This window comes from Akebia trifoliata, chromosome 12, assembly GCF_017979445.1.
Source record: "Akebia trifoliata isolate Shusen 1 chromosome 12, ASM1797944v1, whole genome shotgun sequence".
Classification (NCBI taxonomy): Eukaryota; Viridiplantae; Streptophyta; class Magnoliopsida; order Ranunculales; family Lardizabalaceae; genus Akebia; species Akebia trifoliata.
This window is the reverse complement of record NC_141386.1, coordinates 28,325,986-28,351,001: the sequence shown is the minus strand read 5'-3', so window position 1 is coordinate 28,351,001 and position 25,016 is coordinate 28,325,986. Positions and strand designations below refer to the sequence as shown.

General features: G+C 35.9%; 3 protein-coding genes across 3 annotated transcripts; all 3 read right to left on the bottom strand.

The window, feature by feature from the left end:
* Nucleotides 1-879: 879 nt before the first annotated feature.
* Nucleotides 880-4,570, bottom strand: LOC147389297 (glutamate dehydrogenase 2-like). Its single transcript, XM_086418427.1, has 9 exons — nt 4,269-4,570; nt 4,066-4,179; nt 3,156-3,377; nt 2,989-3,063; nt 2,775-2,891; nt 2,438-2,688; nt 1,560-1,635; nt 1,377-1,463; nt 880-1,282 (listed from the first exon to the last, which is right to left on the bottom strand). The coding sequence occupies exons 1-9, from the start codon at nt 4,374-4,376 to the stop codon at nt 1,097-1,099; spliced, it is 1,236 nt and encodes a 411-aa protein (XP_086274553.1). The 5' UTR covers nt 4,377-4,570; the 3' UTR covers nt 880-1,096.
* Nucleotides 4,571-6,154: 1,584 nt separating this feature from the next.
* On the bottom strand, nt 6,155-14,409 carry UVH1 (Restriction endonuclease, type II-like superfamily protein). The gene is given in 10 exon segments (XM_086418553.1): nt 6,155-6,677; nt 7,783-8,006; nt 8,098-8,358; nt 8,444-8,554; nt 10,278-10,726; nt 10,729-11,008; nt 11,867-12,034; nt 12,726-12,796; nt 13,167-13,390; nt 13,479-14,409. Coding segments are annotated over 10 exon segments (2,859 nt in total). The 5' UTR covers nt 14,339-14,409; the 3' UTR covers nt 6,155-6,466.
* Nucleotides 14,410-16,250: 1,841 nt separating this feature from the next.
* On the bottom strand, nt 16,251-24,618 carry LOC147389295 (peptidyl-prolyl cis-trans isomerase). The gene is made up of 5 exons (XM_086418887.1): nt 24,043-24,618; nt 22,056-22,154; nt 19,633-19,677; nt 18,374-18,511; nt 16,251-16,778 (listed from the first exon to the last, which is right to left on the bottom strand). Exons 1-5 carry the CDS (start codon nt 24,445-24,447, stop codon nt 16,404-16,406), a joined length of 1,062 nt encoding a protein of 353 aa, XP_086275013.1. The 5' UTR covers nt 24,448-24,618; the 3' UTR covers nt 16,251-16,403.
* Between the last annotated feature and the right edge of the window lie 398 nt (nt 24,619-25,016).

Here is a 25,016-nt window from a genome sequence, read left to right as displayed (position 1 = left end):
AATTATATATTCTTAAATGATCAAAATAACCCTCATTTGCAATCGATTGAGTAAAAAGAATCGAATTTATTTACTTTATAGGAGCAAAGCCAAATAAAAGATGACTTGGTTCTATAATTTCTTTGGAGGAATATTAGGCACATATTTGGATCTACGTATCAACTCCTATTGATCAAAGAAAATCATGTAATAGAACCTCAATTTGATCTAAATCAACGTCTACTCCAACATCAAGCATCAAAATGCCAAATGGGTACATAGGTCAATAAAATTGATTAATAAACAATTTTTTATTTTATTTTATTTTGTTTTTATTTATTTATTTATTTATTTTTTATAAACAAGCCGATTGGTAGTTAGTGATTTTGTTTTGATACTCAGAAAACTTTTGCAGTGGAAATTAGACAAGCCACATTGATTCTTTTATAAATTTAGAGAGCTTCTAGTGCCACCCCAAGATGTGTGCTAATTCTTTGATGATTTACATATGAATTGGGGTGGCGTTAGCAAAAAAGTTTGTGTAGTAATAGAATCTCTCCAAATTTATACTATAAATAGCTGGTTTTTGGAACTTCAGTTAGTATCATAATTTGAATAGTTGGAAGGATCAAATTATCCTACATTTCTTTCTCAGAAATACAACAATGCTACAAATCACAAAGTGACTTGCCAGCCTCTTTAACATTCTCTCTATATATATTTTTTGAGTTGAATCGACCGAACAAATTAGTTGACAAAACGAGTTTCTTCCATCAAATTATGGGTCAGATCACCTAAAAAAATCAAATTAAATCGACTCAACTCGGCCTAGTTATGATATACATTTATATATAGCTCAATAATAAAACTCAAAAACCAAACTTGGTCCAAAAAAAAAAAAAAATCATTTTTGATTCATTCCTTGGGTGATCTTTCAGCTTGAATTGTACACCATCAATTCTTATTTGAGTTTCATGACAAAGAAGATAAAAGAAATTTCTAAAGCAGAAAAAGGAAACAAAAAAGAAGCTAAGCTGTGCAATCAAACTCCCTCCCCTTAAGCTACAACTTGGGATGACTTGTAAAAAAGTTTATAAAAAAGAAAAGGCAGAGTTACTCAGGCTTCCCAACCCCTTGAATTTGTAGCATTTGCAACCCGCTCTACCCCCAATGTGAAGGCACCCATGCGGAGATTGCAATCATAAGATCGACACTTTTTCTTAATGTCGTTGAAAGATGTCTTCATGTACCTCTGGAGCTCAGTGTTCACCGTCTCTTCCTCCCACTTGTAACATTGAATGTTCTACAAAACAAAACATGTTGCATTCTCCATATGTAAGACTTGATGTGTATCGAGTTATCAGACATAAAAAAATTTCAAAAAAAATTTGAAGTACCTGAACCCACTCAAAATAGCTGACAGTCACACCTCCAGCATTGGCATATATGTCTGGGAGTATAAGAACTCCTTTCTTGGATAAAATCTGCAATATAAATTAACGTCTTACAGGTAAGAAGTTTGCATTATCCGAAAACTACAAATTTTCCATAGAAGTTGATTAAACCAAAGGCCCTTTTACCTCATCTGCATCAGGATCAACAGCATGATTTGCGGCTTCTATTATGTACTTGGCTTTCACATGTGCAGCATTTTCCCTTTAAAGGACATATCATATCCATAAAACAGTTATAATTTATTATACTGAAAATTTTGAGTTCATATCACACCAAATTAATGCTTGTCAATCCAAAAAATGACGATAAGTAGAGCAGAAAAATACTAAAAAGTTTGATTAAACCGAAGATAACACAATCGCATAAAACACAAGGATTTATGTGGTTCGGCAATGTGTCTACGTCCACGGAACAGAACAAGAACAATCACTATTTTCTCATAAGTTTTACAGCCCTAGGCATCTCTATTTATATAACCAAGAGTTACCAAAAGATGTAAAACTCCCCAAAATAGAAAACCCTGCAGTTCTGCTTAGCGCAACAGAATACAAGGCATTTACACAACAACATAATCAGTTTAAGGACTGCCACACCCAAACAATTCAGTTAACATGTTAAAAGATACAATCATGTTAAATAGATAATTATAAATATTATTGTAAAAATAATAAATGCCCTTTGATAAATAGATATACTCTAAGATCCGTCCTAATTTTATAAGTTGGTGTTTTACCCGTTACATAGCAACGCTTGTATTTTGAGATTATAACAGAAAAAAATTAAGATATTCTTGTAAAGTCGTCGATTAAAGTATGGGAAATTAGAAAATCAATTGCCATATGCAAGTTAATCTGCGAAGTATTGGAAGTTTGTTCATATTATAAGTAAAAAATGATTATAGATTACATGATAATGGTAAATAGTGATGATTATGATTATGCAATTAGTTTACAAGAAATTATAAAGAGAAGAGAAGAAGTTATTAGGAAGATAAGAGACAAACTTGTTGATGACTCCACCTAAAGCACATGGAATGAGAACATCGCAGTCATGCACAAGCAACTCATGAGGATCCATGTTATCTCCACCTTGGAAATTCAATAAAACACCAGTTTCTTGTATGTGGGCAACCAAAGCCGGGATATCAATCCCATTTGGATTGTTAATTGCACCCATGATGTCACTCACTGCGACGACCTTACCACCTCTCTCGTGAACGAGTTTTGCCACCCAAGAACCCACTTTACCAAAACCCTATAAAGTTTATATTTCATTTAAAACCCAATAATGGATTATCTCAATTGTATGGATAGAAACAAAAAGATGTTATGGAGATGTACCTGGATAACAAATTTCAAACCCGAAATAGACTTCCCGTATTCAGCAAGTAAAGCCTCCATTGCAAAAATAACTCCTCGTCCAGTTGCAGACTCCCTACCGAGTGACCCACCAAGACTCTAAAATGACAAATAATATTTGGAAAAGTTAACTTCCTTTGGAATCCTAAGATGTTTACTTTGGAGTCTAAAAGTTGTGTAGAGTTGGAATACTTACGGTTGGCTTTCCTGTAACAATGGCTGGCGAGTAGCCATGGAATTTTGAGTACTCATCAAACATCCATGCCATTGTCTGTCAGAGTCGTGGATAGTAAAGCGTACATTATTATTAAGAAAAAAAAGGAGAGAATAAATAATGAATGAGTAGAGTGGGGTGATATCAACCTGAGAATCAGTTCCCATGTCAGGGGCAGGAATATCGGTGTAAATTCCAATAAGATCATGAATCTTCCGAGTGAAAACACGAGTGAGGCGCTCCAACTCACGTCTACTCAAATCCCTTGGTGCGCATCCAATACCACCCTTTGCTCCACCGTAGGGAATGCCTACTACAGCGGTTTTCCACGTCATTAGTTGAGCCAGAGCATTTACCTCATCAGTGTCAACCTTATAATGGTAATTAACACACACATTTCAGTACAAAATACAGGCCAGACAATCCATAATAGTCTAAGATAGAGATAAGACCAAGAAAGCTGAAATGAGACATTCATGAAGTTGGAACAAAAAAATAATTTCTAATAGCATTACTGAAGTTTTATATCCTAAAGATAACATGACTCCAACACACACACACCATAAATTGATCTAAAGATTCCCCTTAAATATCCAAGGCCATGTTCTTCCCATTTTTTTCATCTCCAGAACAAGGGAATGAGAAAATAAACTTTCGATTCCCGAACAGATTGAGGGATGAAAAAATTGGAGATTATAACATTTTTTCTTGTCTTTTGTCTTTTTTGCACAAGAAAACTCCTAAAATTGGAATCTAAAGACCCTTAACATTGAGCAAGTAGCATCCTACAAAGCATTGATCATGAATTATTTAAAAGAAAGTCTAGTCCTAATTATGAGGTTATAAAGATTGATCAAGAACCAAGAATTGAACACTTATCCCACTCCAAGATGGTCTACTTCTCCAAAATTTGTTTTAGGTGATCCATTATCTTAAATTCCCAATATCAAATCAATGTAAGTGAAGAAACTAAAACAAGATTTAAATGAACTAAAACCCAATAACTCACAAATGCATTTCTAACCAAATAAAAAAAAAAAAAAAGATTAACAGACCCACCTCAGGATGGAAACGAATCCCTCCTTTCATTGGTCCTCGAGCATTATCGTGTTGAATTCTGAATCCAACATAAGAAACCAGAGTTCCATCATCTTTGGGAATAGTACATTCTACCTATAAACCAAGAATACCCATAAGACCCAAATTTAAAAAATCACAAGAAACAAGAAAACACCAAGAAATTGTGATAATGAAATTCTCACTTTGATTTCTCTTAAGGGTATAAGAAGACTCTTTTCTAGCTTTGAATCCAATCCAAGAATACGAGAAGCGCGACGGAAATTCCTATTAGTAGCAGCAAGAGCATTCATGGTCTCACAATTCTCACAAACAAACAAACATACAATGGTTCAGAACAGAACTGTAATGGAGATCAAGAAGAAAGAAAAGAAAAAAACAGAACTTTGGGTCTCTGGGAGAAAAGCAAGCTTGAATTAAGATGAAATGGAAGTGAAGCTGAGAATGGGTATTTATAGGCTAAGATTTCACATGTACTTGGCGGGAGTTGACACTTTCCAAGAAAGTTGGGCTTTCAATGGATCGGATTAGATCCGAAATCCGATCCGTCCCCATCCGAAAATTTTGGGTCTGGATAGATGATTTAGATTCCAACAAGGTTCCCATGTGATACCTTATTGTATCGGATCTGGATTGACCATGCCCCAACCCTTAAGGACCTGATCCAATAAAATGTTAAAAATTATATAAATTATTTTATATATTTGTTTAAATATATAAAGTTTATTTAGATTTTGTGCATCAAATCGGGTTCTGATCTGAATTATTGGATTAGATTTGGATCCTAATATTGAGATCTGAAAATCCAATCCGATATTTATCCTATCAGTTTCAGATCCAATCTGATCAAGATCAAATTGGTACCAAATCAACTCCGATCCGAACCTGATCCATTGACAGCCCAACAAGAAAGCATAAGTCTGAAATTACCAATATGCCCATTTGGATAAAGTGGTGAAGTTCCCCTTTTTTTATTTGAGAAAAAATGGGTTTAAATAATGAGAATTAGTTAATGGAACTTGATATTCTAGTCAGGAATTTTTTTTTTCTTAATGCCCCCTCACCAATCTTTCAATTGGTGAACCCGGATTATACAATGGCCAACATCAACAATTCGGAGCATTGAGACCAATTTTGATCCAATCGTCCATATTGATATTTCAAAATCAACGCAATCAGTGTCTCAACCATTTGAATAGTTCATCTCAATTATTAAACCATTGAAATAAGCGATTTGAGTTTTAACGTTTTATAGTGGTTTGGGGAATTAAGAAAGAAATATTTTACTAAGTTGGTTAAAGATCCACCCTATAAGTTAGGGTGCATTTAGAAAAACATCCTGGGTAAGTAATTTTTCTTCATTTTCTTTCCCATATTCAGTTGCTTTTGAGTTTTATTAGAAGTTGAATTAATGGAGATTAATATTTTAGGATTTTTTTTTTTAAAGTTATCTTATTTTTGACATTTAATAACCAAGGAGGGCACAAAAATCATTATTAAAATCTCTAAAGTGACGATTTTGGATACAAGAACTCGAAGATTTTTAACAGATTTTATTCGATAAGCCTGAATCAAATATGTTTTAATAATTCTGTGTGTACCTGCCAAACCTTACAAAGAAAAGCCACTTTCTTACCAACAACACATGTTGGTTTCATAATAAAATACTACTTAGTCATGAATACCATCATAAAATCTATGGTGTTCTTCTGCATGAATCCGTCTTCAAAGGAGAAGAATGATTGGATGCGGTGAGATCATGTTTAGTCGTTGCAGTTGCATTTGGGGAGCCTCTTTGATCTTGTAAATTTACTATTAATAACTAAATGAAGCATCAATAATTCAATAAATATTGATTTGTAAAAGAATTTTCGTAAGGTTAAAAATGATTTCCTAAAAACAAAAAAAAAAAAAACAAAAAAACAAAAAAACAAAAAAACAAAAACCCTCAAGAGTGTTGATTTTCGTAGATTCGCACAGCATTTGATCGATGCTGCATCTTAAAAGAAAATTCCTGCAAACTAAATGCATGGGTTAACTTCTATTTAATCATTAAAAAAAATGTCAAAACTTTTGCACAAAGTATATCGTATTGAAAATGTTGGAATCTGTAAATGTTCAACTATGAGAATTACAATAAATTATCAATAATAATTGCAACCCCGAGTCGCATAGAACATCTAAATGATGATATTGATGACCAACTTCTTATTTTTTTTCTTTTTGTGGAAATCAACCCATGGTTCGATCAAACACCCGACCTAATGTTTCTTGATTGAGTGGATCTGAATCCATGTTTCCAGCATGCCCTTATAATTTATGGGTACAACAACGTAGAAATGTGTATATTGGTATTTGATGAATAAATTGAAATTATTTGGGCTTACAACAGGGTTGGATACTTGGCATCGAGGAAGTCCCTCAGCGTCCGAGCAGCTTTTTGACCACCCATCAGTTCAGCCAACTTCTCGACAGGGAGAAGTGCAAGTTCTGCTAAGCTCTTACACCCGTCCATCAAGGCCCTGTAGTTTATATCTGTCACACCCGGAAGCCGTCTCAAGAACTCAACTGCAGATGTGTTGTAATTTTCAGCTCTGTGATTCAACAAATCATAATCTGTTAGAACAAAGAAAAATTGGGAGGGAGTTTTTATTAAGAGTCGTTCTAAACAGACTTCCTACGACACTGCGCTCAACATCGTGCTGACATGACATGGCAGTATGCAAAAGCACCATTGTTTTTTCCTTGAGATACAAGGTACAAAATCCATGGTTCTTTGCACAGTGTCATAGGAAGTCAGTACAGCGTTTACCCTTTATTAAAGACCAAGATTTGGTTGTCCTATTTCATTGGTGAGATCTTACTGAAACACTACCACCACTACTAATCTTACTCCTGAATCCAAGTGACGACCAACCCTATTTGGTACATGGTTTTAAAACTGGGTTTTGCATCTCGTCTCATCCATGCCAGATGCCGAGTCGTCTCAGATGAGTTTTCCAATACATTTGAGACATCTCGTCCAAAATTTTGAAACATGCACATGGGGTATTAAATCTTGTTCGAAAAATTGACTAGTCCGTTCGTCTTGTTCATGCTTAATACCAAGACGACTTGGACGATACGTTACAGTTTCAGACGAGTTTTGAAACCATGATTCGGTAACAATGAAACAATGAAACAATGAAACCTTTGACAACCCCTCTTTCTATAATAAACAAAATTCCCCCCTTTAACAGCCGTCTTAATCAATCACAAGCCAAATTTGAGTTCACCACCTGATTAAAACTAGAGACCTGCCATTCACACCCCAACTTTTACTTATTACACCACAATTTCTTAAATTATTTCTCACCCCCACTCATCAAAAAAATTTCTCATTCCCCAATTAAAGAATAAAACACATTCTCCAAACATTACAAAGGCTAGGCTCAAATTATAACCTCAACCTTACCAACCATTATAGCACTCATTCAAACAATTTCAGTAGTTGTGAACAATTATGATTAGGCTCATATAAAATCCTATACCCAAACAACAGAAATTTTTACCAAAGGAAAAAAAACACAAGAGAACTTTTATTGGCATCCCAACTTTTACTTATTCTCAACCATTCATTCATCTTGTTTATTTTTAATTGGGGTGTAATAATTAAAAGTTGGGGTATCAATGGCAGCTCTCTAAAAATATTCTGCTTACCTTATGTCATTTTCCACTATGCCCTCTTCAGTGGGAACCCCAACTCTCATGGCCTTGCTCTCCTCAGGTTCATCCTGATTTGCCTTTAGTGATGCAAATATTTCAGCAGTGGCATGCAAGCTGCGGGACCAAACGAGTCGAAGGCGAGGAAAATGCAGCACGAGCAACGATAACTTGGATATTATACTCGTTTGTGCAACATCATCACCAATATCACTTGCAGACTGCGAATAAGACAGTAGGGGAATCAAAACCATAAAAATCAGAAATCATTCTTACGTGATTTCTTTATATTATGATGTAAATTAAAATTACCAGAAAGGAAAAACTCTTGTCTTGTGAGAATTCGATCAGAAGCACGGGCATTCGATAGTAGCGGACCATTGTTTCCACTTGGTGATACAAGCGGCCGGATGCAAGGCTGCTAAAAAGATCTGAAATACTTTTTCTCTCCACACAAATCAATGGTGAGAGGATATAATCCCCCACTTCCAAGGTCACGGGTATAATATGCATGCCCTTCTGGTGGAGAACATTGGGAAGACTGCTCATGAACTCCCTCACGTCCACTATGACCTGCGAGAGAATGTGCACTACATAATTCACATTTATTAATATTATTGGAATTACTATTCATATAGATGGCGGATTTATCCAATACCTGCATTTCTTTCTCCATTTCCTTTCTTCCGCCTGCCTTTCTAGTTACTGAATTTTGAGAAGTTAAAGCGTGTGGACCACTAGAAGCAGTCAATCCAATACTATGTGCATCCTGGAGTAATTCCGCAAAAAAGTATAATAACTGTAGCTAATAACTAAATCGATGCTTTTTCATCTGTACATATGGCAGAAAAAATGAACTCCGAGCAATAAAACGAAAAAACTAACTTGAAAACAGATGAATCTGAAAGTATTACTGGCATGACAATTACATAGCCAGAGTATTGATAAGAAATAATAGAAGATATTGTTGAATAGATGTTGTAGTGAATCCTATACTAGCTGTAGAACCTAGCATTCCAACAACAAAATCATGGTTCTAAGGCTTACAAGTGATTTCCAGTTGTAGCTAGGATGTATACAAGATAAAAATGACTATCCCATTCCCCACAGAATGTAACTTGAAATGTTAATGCATTACAAAATTTAAAATTGTGCAAAAAATAACGAAATGAGTATATATATATATATATATATATATATTGCCCACCAAAATGGAGGAAAAGGACAGCCAACAGGAGCGGAGCCAGGATTTTGTCCATGTTGGGGCAACCAAGAGTAGAAAAAATTTGTGGGGACAATTAAGAGAAAAAAAAAATAGTTGGGGGGGGGGACTAAGAGTGGAATTTTTTTCATGAGGGCAATAGTGGCAGATTTTTTTATCCGCCGCTAAAGTCTATCGCAATAGCTCACTAATCCATGGACTTTGAAAATTCTTGTGGGGGCACTTGCCCCCACTGTAAATCCACCCGACAGCCAAGATGTTTGCGATGGTTCCAAGCATATTATTGTAATCCAAACTAATTGAACAGTGAAGCTACAGTTGAGATTCTTAACGTCAATCTATCAAAAAAATAATTCTAAATGTGAAAATTTTTCCTGAAGACGTGGACCAAATGAAAAAAGAAAGAACACTTTAGAAGGTATTTTTGAGCTCCATAAAAAGTACCAAGAATGAAGAGGGTTAGGGCTTATTCAACATGACAGAAGGATTTGACCATGAAAACTGCACAACTCAATTTCCAAACTCTAACATCCTCGCTTCCAAGGGAATATGGGTGCAATCCAAAGAAAAAACAAGACTTATCAACAGACTCCATTTCCCAATCGTTAAGGTTGTTTCTGATGTCATCCCTAGACTATAAAATGAAGCTATGGACCAATTGATTTTTCTTATTAGACAATAAAAATATAAAAGGAAATCAGGTGTCCTAGACCCACAAATATGTCGCATTTACACTTCTGTAATAGTAATGTAGCTTATATTATAAAAAAGTATGAAATTAAATAGATAGGTATCTGTCTTAAACTAATATTATCTTTCACCCAACTTACCTTCCAAAAATAAAAAAAACAAAAGCGGGGCAAATTTTTGGAGATTTTATGTTTAGATGGGTCTTGTTGTTAATGGAGCAAATTAGTGAGCTTTTGTATTCTTGAAATTCACGGATAGATCACCTTGACCAGCAAAGTTTGTTGCATTTATATTTTATCACTTAAAAAGTGTCCATCTAATGTGTGGAATATATATTGAATGGATGGAAGGCGAGCAAATCCAAAATGACCAGACTTAAACTTCATAATCATATCATACAGGCTTGTGTCAGCATCATGTTAATATTCCATTTGACACAAGGCAGATAGCAGACTAACAGCAGATACTAAACATACCGATCATAAATAAAGAATAAATATGAAACAGAGTCATCAACCATACAAAGAAAACATCCAGAAAAACTACAAGCTCAGGGTAAAGGGAATGGAAAGAATAAAACCTGATCAACAGGTATCATCATTAACGACTTCTGCCTAATCAAAGATTCAAAAGCTCCATTTTCCCTGCGTATACTCGCCTCAAACTTTTGCACCTCAGTAGAATCTTCATAGAAAAGAAAATAAACTTTCAATTTCTTTGACGGATTTTCAGCTTTATAAATTTCAACTTCCCTAACAAAAGTCATGTCTGGATGGTAGACAATAATAACTGACGGCTTCAAAATATCAAGTATATGCTGATCACTTTCTAGAGCATAAAAATGCACTGGAGGAAGTGGTTTAGTATGAGTAAACTCTGCAGCATTAACTTCTTGATTATGTTTTCGAAGAACTCCCTTGTCTACAGATGCGATTTTCTGTATGCTTTCATCCCTTTGGCATTCATTTTCTGAACCAGATTTGGATTTTGTTGTCTTCCTACTTTCAGAAATTTTAACATTTGCTGAGCTTGTCTTTCCTTTTGCTTTCCGTTGTCCCCACTTTGAGGATTATCTCCATTAATAGTTTCTTCCTTTTCTTTAATGTGTATCTTTGATGCTGCTGCCAGCAGAGCATCATGTTCTAGCCTGCTTATGCTGCTAGCATCAGCATTCTCTCTAGGTATAGCTGGAACAACTCCATTTATTATACCATAACCTTTCCGGCCCTTAGATTTCTTTTTCTTACGGGTTTGTAAACCATGCAGCTCTACTTTGCTCCGCAAGTACTTCTCCCACTCTTCCCACATTACCTGCAGAGTAAGAAAACAAATAGTGTTCAGTATCCATGTAAGCTGGACTTGAACCCATGACCTATTACAAATACTTTTATCTTTACCAAAAAAACAAAAAAGACAAGGAAAGATAAGAAGAGAAATTCATCTTCATTGGTGCATGTTTGAAGTTAAAATTAAAGAAATTGTAATAAAACAGAAAAATTAAATCCACAATGCCATGAGGAAGAAACATATGGAAACTTGTAAAATGGTGAAGCCAAGAATTCTTCAGCGACGAAGATGATAATTCATCTTCACCCATGCCAGAATAGTGAGACTTGCAATTTGCAAATGCTTGTAGGAAGACTGCAAGTGAATTTTTACATATATACACGTATTCATGTTATTTGGATGAACTCAGGTTTGGTGTTCTTTAAAACATGGCACAAACAAAACAGAGTGCGATGCACAATTTGCACCCAATTCTATGCTTCTGTGAGGCATGATGCTTTGTATGTAAAATGAATGTTTACAACTGTTATGCAAATTACACATTTTTTTTAGGGATGCAATTATACATCGTGTTTATCAAGAAATGTTAATAATCCATGCCTAAAGGTGTTGTTGATAAATTTAATTCTTACTTCAATTAAATTGTTGTTGACTATGTTTGTTACCCGGTCCAGACACTTCAATATGGGTGTCATAACGATGTTGAACACTTTAATCCTTAACTGTATATTGTGAACATCCATATGCAGGCTATGTCTCTATCGTAGTGAGTAACATAGGTACTAGAGAGAGAACAAAACACAAGATTTGTAAATGGCTTGGAATATTAGACTTGTGTCATGTGACCAGGAGAAATCACCAGAATTAGAAGGTGTATAAGACCTGATGTGGGCCCTTCATAATGCAATCCTCCAATTGCATGCATGAGCGTTCATCTTTGCAAGCTACTAAAACAATGGTATTATCATCCTCAACTTCTTCAACCATATCTTCACCTTCTCTTGGCAGAGCTTTCTTTTGTCTTTCCTCTTCTATCTCTTCTAGTACCTCCTGCAATGAAATAAATTAGTCAAACTTAAAGTCGAGTTATGTGCTTTTCAGATGCACCAGTACAACATAGAAAAATGCCCAACTTTCACGATGTTCTAATTTTATGAATAGTGAATGCCCTCCATATTTGTGAAAGGATCTTAATGATTGATATGAGGATCCCTTATTTTCAGTGGGCTTTATGGTACCACAACTCATCGAGTCGGACTGTTAAATTGGTGGACTACGGTGGACCGTGACTAGAACGGTTCATACGTTTGAGTTAATAAGCCATTCTTTCGGAAATTGACTTCAGGTCCTGTTTTCTAATTTGCATAACAGATTTTTTAAAGGCCCATGGCAAAGCAATTATAATTCAAGCATGTCTTCAAAGATAAGCCATCACTTTGGGATTCCTGAGGTCAATTTCACGGCAAGCAAGTTGAATTAATCTTCGTAAGAAGGTATTATCATTTGTCAATCTTTCCACTTCCACTGAACTTGAAATGATTCCATAACAGATGAAGACCAATTTCAAGCTCAAAATGTTGTTTAAACCCATTTAGAAGTTTCAAAGTTTTATATGACTGACTGCATATACCAACTCTCTAACATGGATGTAAACATGGACTAGAATAAGTTCGATAGAACTTTGCAAAACCAACAAATTAATTCACACTCATATAATTCACAGAAAAACTATGAAACTCACACATAACACCTTCCACTTGGGTGCTTCCTCCAAAATTTCCCCCAGAGCTACCCCACTAGTCGCACTTGTATCTGCAGAAAAAAAAATGTAAATTCAATACACCAAAGATACAATAATCAAAATGCACACATATTTTTTTTATATTACTTTTTTGGTTGTTTTTTGTTATTTTTCAAGGGATGATTCCACCATATTAAACAAATTGTCCACCCAAACAACATCATGGTTACAAAAAATACTACAAGCGAAACATTATCATGGCTCAAAATATCAGAATGTATCAGCCGAGACCAATACAAAACATTGACCTTGAAACATGTTTCGGGAATGTATTGGGTATGTATCGAATTGGCTGATACGGTATCTATTTTGTTCACAGACCAAAACATTCCTTCAATCCGACATTTTAAACCTTGAACCTAATAACCAAAAAAACCTCACCTTGCTTCTCAACATTGCTATCAGCCTTTGCTTTCCTCTTCTTACTCGCAACGCTCTTAGTCTCCCCACTCAATTTCCCACCATCCAATCGCACCAATTGATAAACCCGCTTCTTAGCATACTCGAATATTTTATGGCTCGAATCTGCGAATATCCATATGGACCGAACACCTTCTGATACTCTCAGAGTATCCAAATACTTCAAATAAGTCACTGCATCATATCTACCCAAATCAAACTTCAACATCTCATCATTTATCACAAAAATCACAAAAATGATAAATTTAAAAACATAAACAACTGCCAAATTACCTCACAAGATAATCCAACAATTTCCTCAGAGTCTTCAAATCCGAAACGAGCTGCTTAGTCTTCTTCCCTAAGGTATGCCAAATTGGATCCAATTGCCGTCTTATGATCTCATCGAACGACTTAAACAACCCGTTCTCCACCGTTAGATCCTCAACATCGACCTTATTTGTCTTCCTCATCTCCTTCAAACAAGCATCCATCGCTTCAATCACCGCATTTTGAATCCCCTTCATGAGCGGAGACAAAGAGACCCTAATATCCACAACCATGGGTGGATCTTTCTCCAAATCTTGGGAGACGTAAACCTGAAACCTAGGCCACAAATGCAATCTCTTGAGGAAAAAACACTTCATGATCCTCTCAGCCTTCGAAAACCCAGAAACCATGGAATTTGGTTTATCAGAGAAAGCGCGAATGTAAGCCGTACGATTGAGAGATCGAAAGATTCGAACGATGAAAGCTTCGGTGCAGGTCTCGGAGAGATTGTGAGCGTTGAGGATGATGAGACCAGCGATGTTGGAGGTTGGAACCTTGGAATTGAGAAGATCAACGATGAGGATTCGAGAAGTGATGAAGAAGATTGAGGAGGAAGAGTAGAGAGAGTGGCGGTGTTGGAGAGAAAGCTCGGATGTGATCTCAGAAGGAAATTTAGGGTTAGGGTTAGGTTTTGGGGGAAGAGTGATGGAAGATTTCTGGGAGGGAGAAGCAGAGAGGATGAGGAGAGTACCTTGAGAAGAAGAGTGGAGGAGAAGGAGAGAAGAGATAAGTTTGTGGAGAGAGAGACCTGAAGAGAGGACGACGAGACCTCCATTAGAGTCTTCGAGTAGGTCTGAGATTATGTGTTCATGGAACTGTACCATTTCTTTCTTCTTCTACTGATGATGATGATGATGATGGCGGGAAGAAAAAGGAGTTAGGGCTGTGGGTTTCGGGTTTTTTTCCTATTAAACCTGGACTTTTAAATTGGATTCGGACCGGTTCGGTCTATTATGTATGGTTTGAAGAACCGGTGTTCGGGATCGAGGCCGGTTCAAATAAAAAGTAGTGAAAATTATTTAAAAAGAATTAAATAAATAAATGTTTAGAATCATAGATTTTCCCTCACGATACACAATTGTAATCTCCATAACTATGTATCTCAAGATAAATAATCTATAGTTCTAACACATGCCACATCATACGACGTGCATGAGAGAGGGGGGGGGGGGGGGGGGAAGTATATTCTATTTTAATATTTATAACGAGTTGTGATTTTCTGATTGAGTATTTTCACTCGGTCTCTAATGTGGTGAGGGTACATAATCGTTGATCATTTTTTTTTTCGAGATACATAAGAAATCGATCAATGATTCTGTGCCTTTGCCACGTCGACCAAGTGAAAATACTCAGAGTTAAAAAATCCTTAGTCATTTATAAAAGAAACATGATCCAATACGATATCCTGTTATTTAAAATAGGAATGTTGTCGATGTGGTAGGATTCAATTAGACCTTAAAACACCTTGGCCTCTTAACCAAGTTGTGCACACAAGCCCATTGCGTATATTCTTCGATTCATACATGCCACGTAGACACCATTCTTATTTATAAAAATGAATCTATTTTTTTCAAAAATTACCAAAAACAATTTTAAAACCCTGGACTGTCTAGCGATTTAAATCATCTTCGATATTTTTTTTAATTTGATTTTTTTTAAAAAATATTAAAATACTTTAGTTAATCATCATTTTTTTCTTTACATTTGCTTTTAATTTCATTTATGTAAATTTTAAAATACATTTTCAAGATAAATAATTACTAATTGTATATATTTTTATATCACGTATATTTATATAAGCCCTTGTCATTATTACTAAATGCGTAGGTCTCCCATTCCTATAACATTCCTACAAAAATGTGCTGATTGAGACCTCTTCAGGCTAAAACATTTTATTGAAACAAAATTTTAAACCTAAGCCAATTGGTTTGGTACCCACAGATTTGAACCGAATGATCCAACCCAAATTGGCCAATTCAAATCCTCTAAAAATTGGCGCAAACCGATTTGGCATCAACATATAAATATTTATATTTAATTTAAAAAAATAATTGTTATTTCTGCTGAGATACTACACATTTAAATTCTTCTAATGAAAAAAAAAAAAACAAGATGGATCAAACCAGATGACTCAGCCAAGTTCAAAATCCAAAATTTGAAAAAATTGACCAATTTGAACCAGTTTTTGATCAAGTCACAGAATCGTATATCATTTGCCTCGGGATACTAAGAAAAAGATTTATGATTCTGCGTATCCCAAGGCAGATGATCTATGGTTCTGTGATGGGGTGTATGTATGGGCATCCGAAAATCATTATTCCATTCGAAATTATAACTCTATAGCTCTGAGTGCACTAGGTGAGTCAAATCAATTAAACTCAACCGAGTCAAGAGGACATGTAAGCAATGTTAGGTACCACATCAAGAAGACGCTCCTCTCACATTTCTCCATTTCTTTTCTATAAGAGTGGTGATAATATGACTCCCCCATGTGGCATACTCAATCGACTCCCCTGACATGGGGTGTGCCAAAACCATAGACTTTATGCCTCGGGATACACAACCACCCATCCCCATAAATATGTGCAGTTGTGTATCCCGATGAAAGGAAATCTATGGTTCTGGCACACCCTATGTCAGGGGAGTCGATTGAGTATGCCACGAGGGGGAGTCCGATTATCGAGACTCTTTCTATAAATTTAATGGATATTTCTCTTTCCATGAAGGTGGTGAAAGTGTAACACTGGATTCTGAATCAAAATGATTAAAAAAATTCAATATTATTTATGTAAACAAGGCATGTAAAACTGAATACATGGAAAAATTCGCGGAAAACAAACAAGACCAGAACCTCTTGTATTGAGGACATACCATAAACTAAGCACCACTTCAGTCCGAATCCAAGTCAGCATTTGCGTTGAGATTCGAATCTACATGACTTTTCTTGAGCCTCTGGAACACCAAGGGAACGGGGTTCTCCAGAACGGACACATTAATGTTACTCCACACATCCGGTTTTGTGGGGAGCTTTGCAATTTTCTCCGCAATTTCCATGTCTTCGGAAAGTACGGCACCAAACACAGTGTAGGCATTTTTCCATTCATCGTGGTTAGCTAGGCTTATAAAGAATTCTGGACCAGAACCAATCCATGCAACTGAACCTCTTCTTAAATTCAAACATGCTTCGGTTGGGATTTTCTTGAATGTTGTTCCTTGGGCTTCAAGAGTTCCTTGAATTAGTGCAAATGGAGGACCAAGGGAAGCCTACATAGATCATTTAAAAGAAGCTTTGAGTTTGAAAGATTAAACTATGGACTAGTTGTACTCCAAAAATTTACTATAGTTTAATGTGCCCAATAGTTCGATTAATCAGGATAACACTTAGGCCGTGAGATTCAAGTGTTTCTTGGACTCCTGAGCTTGAATTTTCAGAGAGCTGCTATTCGCACCCCAACTTTTACTTATTATTTGATGGGTCTCGGAAAGGAAGTCCGGGCTGCTAACTCACTCCAATGCCTTCCGAGAGGCGGTGCACGTGGGAGTATAGAGATGAGGGAGACTTCTTTTTCCAAAACCTTCGTTCTTTTTTATTGCATCCGCCCGCATAGACACCAGCCCTTCTTCGTGGACAAATTTTGTCTCCCAACGTTGTCCCCCTAAGATTGTCTGCCGAACGCTATCCATATATATATATGCAATTTTTAATGTAATTTCATCCATGTTTGAATTGACATAAATAGTCAAGCGAACAAACTACCATGACGCAAGGTCAATGTCTCTCCTTCTTCGTCTTTAGAAAACTGATTAATTAATAGGCGAAAGAGGAAACAGCCTGGAAGGCACAACCCTAGGTTCCTGCTTCTAGCTCACTAAAAGACTACTTTTTATACACGGCTTGGAGGTATAGCTCGTTTAAAGCTACCAACTTGAGGAAGGCAAAGGGATCAACTCAAGCATATAGCTTGAGGAAGACCCCGAAAGGAGAGACTAAATGCTAATTCAATCAAGGAAACTGCCAATGGAGGCCCTGACTACACTACACTAGAAAAAAGTTGGCTGAAAAGCCATGTCACGCCAGTAGCAATGCCACTCTTACCTTACGCGCATCAGGAGGACAAAAATTAGGCTTATTCCGGTGTTTGCCTCTTTGTTCAAAAGACAAAATAGGCGTGGGTGGCCTGTAGTGGTTCTTACAATGTTTGTTCAATCCAGCAACATTCTTATTTTTCTTAACTTAAGGAGAGGGAGGAGACAGATTTGGGACCTATGAACGGAACAACACAACAAAGATACAGGAGGCGTCGGAAGAAGGACTGATGAACTACTTGTGTTTGGTTAACTACTTGACAGACTTGGGGTTGGAAGATCTATCACTGTTTTTTTTTTTTTTTGCTAGATTTCTATTTTTTGGGTTTAGGATTTTATATGAACCTAATCATAATTATAAACAAACTACTGAATTTTTTTGAATGAGTGTTATAATGTTGAGTTATAATTTGGCCAAACCTTTGTAAAGTTTGAAGGGTGTGTTTCACTCTTTAATTGGCACGTGATAAATAATTTAAGAGAAAGAGGTGTAATAAGTGAAGGTTAGGTGCCAAGAGCAGCTCTCATTTTTTGTGTACAAAAACAAAATATTCTTTGCTTATACACATGAAGGTATAATATGTTTGTATGTTTGTAGAATGATTGAAATCATCCGATCCAACTGATTTGTTTTCAAGAAGGTTTCCCACATTGCTTCCACTTAACAAGATTGCAAATCTTTCTAAAAACTATGCATTTTATTCGATATGTTAGACTAATTAATCAAATAATAGGAACAAATTATTGGTGAATTTAAAAGAGAAATCTCTTACATCTTTTATGTGGTTTCCATCTGAATCCCAAGAGTTACCCCGGCCTTCTGCACGATAAATTTGGCAACCAGCACAGTGACGCATCCCCAACAGCTCAAGAATGTAGTTCACAGAATGGGGGGAACAGTCGGGGAAAAGCTGAAGCAAATCATAATTATCAGAAAAAAAAAAGGTGGTACTTGAATACTTTACAAGACACAAAAGAAACAAATCAAAGCATGGGGAGAGCTTCTATAGTGGATTTTCAAATAAACAAACAAACAAGAAGCTATAATTTGATCATAATCTTCATAGAAATATAACAAACATTAAGGCCCCAATAATAATATTTTCCCCAGCGAGGAGTGTCTTGTTGAAGGTTAAAACTGTTGAAGGCTCTTAAGGGTGTGGAAGACCAAGGCATGGATCAAAGTAGTTAGAACACATTTGAAGACACTTACGTAAACAAGATACTCTAACACCACCCCTCAAGCTGAAGTGAAGCATATCCCTTGTTGGCCACTTGGATCCTTAAGTGTATGTATTAAACTCACAACCCCATTTGTTGAACCCTTCACCTAATAAAATGGTGATACACTTCAACACTGGAACATTGAAGTTAAACTCCTGTTACTTCAGATAGTAAAGAATGATCCGTCTAACCAAGAGCTCGATTTGGTGGAAGGAAGAAAATATTCCACAAGGAAGGAGCCCTAATTATTGTTCCTGCTTTATTGTTGATTAAGAAATTTCTTATATATACATATATATCCACAGTTCTCAAGGATTATTACTTCTCTATCCACAGTTCCATAATTTTACTATACACTCTCGTTCCCCTTTCAGATAATGCTTTGGCTGCTTCAACACACATGAAATGAGCAAGATATGGAAATGATTACTTTCATGACACTAAATAAAAGTAAGCATCTCCTTTCATGTTTCATGGTAAAAAATGTTGGATCCCTTAACGAGTAAATTTTCTAGACCGTGGAACTTCAAAAAGAGTTGATGAAAGGCAGTTGAGAAGTGTAAATCCTTTTTTTACAGATCAAAGCAGGAGTTTGAACATTAAGGTCAGGTAGGGGTCAACCTAACCCCAAGCTGAAAGCCAGTTGTCTATGAAAGAATAAAAGTTTGACTTATAAAAAATAAAAAGTTCACTATGTTGAAGAGTATCTTTTGCTGTACGTGGCAGTCGGTAAATCTTACAAAGCCCTATGCATTATCTCATAAAAAAATATCAGGCATCTACACCTACTAAGAACTTGAGCACTTACTTTTATTCGTAGAGTTCCATATTCTGTTTCCAAGCTCACAATTCCCTACAAAAAAAAAGAAAATAAAGCAATAAACAACAAAGGAACCGCATGAGACAAATCACTTTCGTGCATCGGATATGAAAAAAAAGAGTGCATTATGTATAACACAATAACAAAGAATGATGAATATAAGAAAAAATAAACTATTATCATTTAGAGAAAGGGATTCCGACAAAGCTAATCTATTAGGTCTACTTTCACATTGTTGTTATTACTAGCTTTCTATGACCTATTAGAGAAAGTAAAAAAAAAAAAAAAAAACACGACTAGAAAGAATGGGTCATTGTCCAACCTATTAATCCCACTTGATACTGAAGACCCAAACATGAAGTCAGTGAACTCTTCCGAGAGCAGTTGCTCGAAAGAGACTTAAACAATTTGCTAGATCATGAGGACCACGGGAGAATAAATGAGAGAGGAAGAAGAGACTTCAATCCCAAACAAATCTGATTTTTGCCTTATTGTTGTGGACAAGGTAGCTTTTCGTGATGAGTTGGGATCTAGAAGGTGTCCCATTCCTATATCGACATACAGTGTCTACGTGGCACGTTTTGGTTGGAGTTTAAAACACATCGAACTCCTAACCAAGCTGTTTTCTACATTACACGCAGCCCAATGTGTTTAAAATCCAACCAAAACGTGCTACATTGACACTGTTCATATTCTATAGGAAAGGGCACCTTACTTGATCCCGATTCTTTTGTGATTTCTTTGCAAATGTTGTTACACACAAAGATCAAAATTTATATCACCATTTGATAAAAATTGATGACTATGCATATTTTGATAAAGTAAATCAATGATCATCCATCAGTGGTTTTCGATATAAAAATGACTCAAAAGGTCAAGGTAAAACCACTCCCGTAGTATCTTGTACCCCATATTTTAAAAGAGCAAAAAGATGTTATGAGCTTTTCTTGCTCATTATTATCCTCAAAATCAGCTGCATGTTTCAGTGCAGGGCCTGTCTCATTATTTCCACACATTCAATTTTCTTTTACTTCAGTATACCATCTCATAAAAAGCACACCCACTCAAAATAAAAAGAACAAACCAAGGGGAAAAAAGGAATGTTGAGAAAAAAAATGGCCTTGGCACAAAAAGGGGGGGAAGCCCGAGTCTTATGCGTTTATGTGTGTGTATCTCAAACCAGGTTTTAATTTTATGTAGTTGACCTCCTCGTTGCAAGGAGACCGTAGGATGTGACGGAATTGACACAATGAGACCGCAATCACCAATTATTCTGTAAATAATCTCTAGGCATATAAGATAAATTGAGGCTTATGCCTTAGGTCTGCCTTAAGGCTTGCACCATGGTTGGGAAAACAAGAGGGTGTTCGAAGGAAGATTGTCTTTAGAAGGAATGGAAAAAAAGAGGGTGTTCAAAGTGAGAGAATGGTACACTCATACACTATTTTAAAATATTAAAGTCTCTCTAGTTCTTTGGTCTAACGTGTTTAGTGACTTTTGGGATGTTTTTGTTTCTTGGGGTTCAATTATATCATGGGAAAAGTTTAATTCTCCATCTTTTGTTTGCTTGCATTTCCTTTATGGCCTCTTTGAGGTAGGACTTCTCAACCTCCCATGTTTGCACAAGCTCTTATTTCCCTTTTTCTCATACAGGTCTTTACTTGTCAACATTTTTTTCTTTATTTCAGTTTTTCTTGCCTTCCTAAACCTTGTTATATTCAGCAATGCAAAGACCATATATCAAGAAGTAAAAGGCAAAACAAACTAAAGCTTACTAATAACAATAAGTAATTTCATTTTTTCTCGCCTTCCTAAACATTGTTATATTCAGTAATGCAAAGACCATATATCAAGAACTAAAAAGCAAAACAAACTAAAGCTTAGTAATAACAATAAGTAGACCAAGGAAGCCAAATGTATCCACTCGTATAAATATATATATATATATATATGGGTAGCGTTCAAGGGCAAACTTTTTAGCAAACTTTTTGGCAAAACATTTTTCAAAACATGGGTTAGAGGTTTTGGAATGGGCTGATTTTTGGTGAGAATGATCTCTACGGTGAGTAGATCATCCTCACCAAAAATCAGCCCATTCCAAAACTTCTAACCCATGTTTACTAGCTGAAAAATCGTGGACCGTCCATTTTTTGTAAACTGTGTTTGATGGGGTTAAAAGTTTTGGAATGGGCTGATTTTTGGTGATGATGATCTCCTCACCGTAGAGATCATCCTCACCAAAAATCAGCCCATTCCAAGACCTCTAACTCATGTTTTGAAAAATGTTTTGCCAAAAAGTTTGCTAAAAAGTTGGCCATTGAACGCCCCCCTATATATATATATCCACCAACTCAAGTTTACAGAATGGATGAAAGAACATTTACAATGATCAAGACCAACAAAATGGGTACCTCTCCCTTTCCAAAGATAAGCCCGGAAGTCCAAATAACCTGCTCTCCTCCCTCTTGTCGATCAGGGGCCAATGTGTCCTTTTGTTTCTTCAACCAGCACTATGAGAGAAAAAAAATTAAAGAAAATTCAGAATTTTATGATTATATCCTGTTAGATGAAACCATTCAACTATTATGAGGTTTTTATTCATGAAAAGGCCGCTTACACCAGAACACATCTTGTGCTTTTATTTAATTGTCCAACTACGATTAATGTAAGTTATTGTGTCAAGTTGTTAGCCAAGAGCCGGCTCAAATTCACTATTATGTAGATGTACAGAACTATAGTACAACATTCGGCCTAAATTTCATGTTAAAAGTGTTACATCGGCAGATGTTACTAGTATCAAGCATTGGGATTTCCTTAGTATCAAACAAAGACCTTCACAAGTCTAGAGAAGGAGACATTTCTGTAAACATAATAATTCAAAGTCAGTATAGAATAAAAAATGAACCACAATTTTAACAAAAATCAAATTACTGGACCATGAACATCCTGTGATAACTATTTCAAGAAATTGCAAAGAGCAAAACGATCGTGGAGTTAATGAGATAAGTAATGGTCAAAATTAATGTATGTGGGGATGTATCTATGATAGGAATAAAGAGCGATCTTAAGGAGTCAAGAACACAAATTCACTCAAGTGGCGAAGAAGAATGCTATAAGGTCTAAAACCCGGACCTCATCATTCTATTGGATTGATGAATAACACTTCAAATACAGCTTGGGGTTTGATAATAAGACTAATAACTCCCGAGTACCCACAAATTGATGGTCTTTAGGAAACTAGTCATTGGGGTGCCTTAAGTACATAACACCTTCAGTTCACAAATAAATAGTCATTTTATAAATGGGTGTATTCTGTGTGAAGTGACAGTGTTGTAGAAAGAAAAAAAAACTTACCCTTGCGTAAGAACTGGGTTATAGGGTTGGATGTTGGACCTATCAATTAGTAGGAAATGACACTAAGATTTCGCTCCTATGCAACTTTTATTTTTATTTTCTTGTCAATTCTATAATGCATGCACACACACACAAAATATCCTTTGTCATAAAAAGCTCCTCGATTCTAATTTTAAATATGGATATATCATATTATAGATCAATAGTCGTAGTTTGGTTTTCTCTCACTTTGAACAGTTGTATAGCATGATTATGAATAGAGAGCTTAAAAGTCATTCAATGTCATACAAGTGATACAAGTTTCAATTACAAATAACAAGTGAAGACGGTACATTTCACTTGATTCATCCATTGCATATTATGACTTTCTTTTAAACCATATCCCTTGCATTAAGTTTAATTTCAGCACAATCTATAAAGATTTTGTTACTAGAATCACGACTTAATTGTTCCTTGAGGGATAATTCAAGTTAGAAGGTCATTTATTTGAATTTCAAGTAGTTACAGACAAGGTTTAAAATCACATTTCAAGTCAATGTTTTGGTGATGAGAAGAACAGAAATAGTCACAACCTAAACATTCTGAGACATTCCGAAATAGGGCCAATGTTTCTTGCCAATTTTGGCCGAAACCGAAATGTTCCACCAAATCATGATTATTTTGTTTGAAATTCAATTAGTTCAAAGGTTCCAACATAGAAAGTTAGTAAAGTCTGTGTGTGGTAATACCATATACCCGGGATCAAAACCCTGATTTCACACTTAAATCTATAAAAAAAAAAAAGTAACAGATTATCCAATTCAGATTTTTTTTAACACAAATAAAATCCAGACTCCAACTAAACATATCAATGGAGGTTCATAAAAGCAGAAAACCGACACAAAAACAGAGGAAACCCCATAACTCAATCCCACATTTCGATCAACCGCGCCAATCGTAAATTCAATTGAAAACCATAACAAATCCAACCCATTTCTCCATGCAATCCAAGGAATATGAAAGAGAAACTAAACTTAAAATTACCAATCCAAATTCCAATCTCACCTCACCAAATTTCGATCCACAAGCCTCTCTATTCCCACAAAAGACCCATGAATCGCACAAACACGGCCCATCACTGCCTCCGCACATCGCCTTGCAAGCTCGGCAACACTCCTCGGAAGAATTAAACTTAAAATCCGAACCCCACTTCACAGCAGCTCCCCAAAGCTCCAAATTCTCGATCCCCCTACAACACTTTTCTTCCTCTGATCCCAAATTTTCCTCCCATCCCCCTTTCTTGTCCTCCAATTCCATAAAAGAATCTAAATTCGAAATTGAAGAAATATTGCTTGGCCTGAAAGCCACAGACAGAACCATGTAGACAAGTGAACAGGAGATGAGACCCATTAATAGGAGGATCAGAAAAGCCCAACGGCTAGTTTCTGAGTCGTTTGGCTTTCGACCCATTTGGGATTGAGAGGTGAAGAGAAGAACCCAGAGATTGGTTTTTCTGATTTCTCTCGTTTTGGTGAGATTTGGAGCCGTTGACTGGAGAAAAACAGAGGAGTTTGAAACGAGAGTGTTTTATTTGGGGTTGTGAAGGTGCAAGGTGGTGGATTTGTCAACATTGTGAAATAAAAGACAGAAGCAGCCAATCTCGTCTTCAATTAAGCTTATTTTATTATTTCTTTGTCTTTCTTTCTTTCTTTTTTTTCTTATTTTATAATTTCTTTTTGGCTGATTGAGACTTACCCCTTTATGTTTCGGTGAATATTTGAGATACGCCTGTGTTTTCAAACTGATGACATATCCCTTGACCATGATCTACTCTGGAAGACTAACGTAAATGATATAAATACCCTCATCTTCAATTTCTAAATAGGAAGGAGCATGTTTTCCCCCATAGCTCATTGTAGCACTTTTTCCACAATCGAGAGAGTCCCACATTGAGGAAAAATAACTAAACAAGCCAAACACTTATTACATCACTCCATTATAACGAGGAGAAAGAAGAAAATGAAATCATTAGAGGAGAG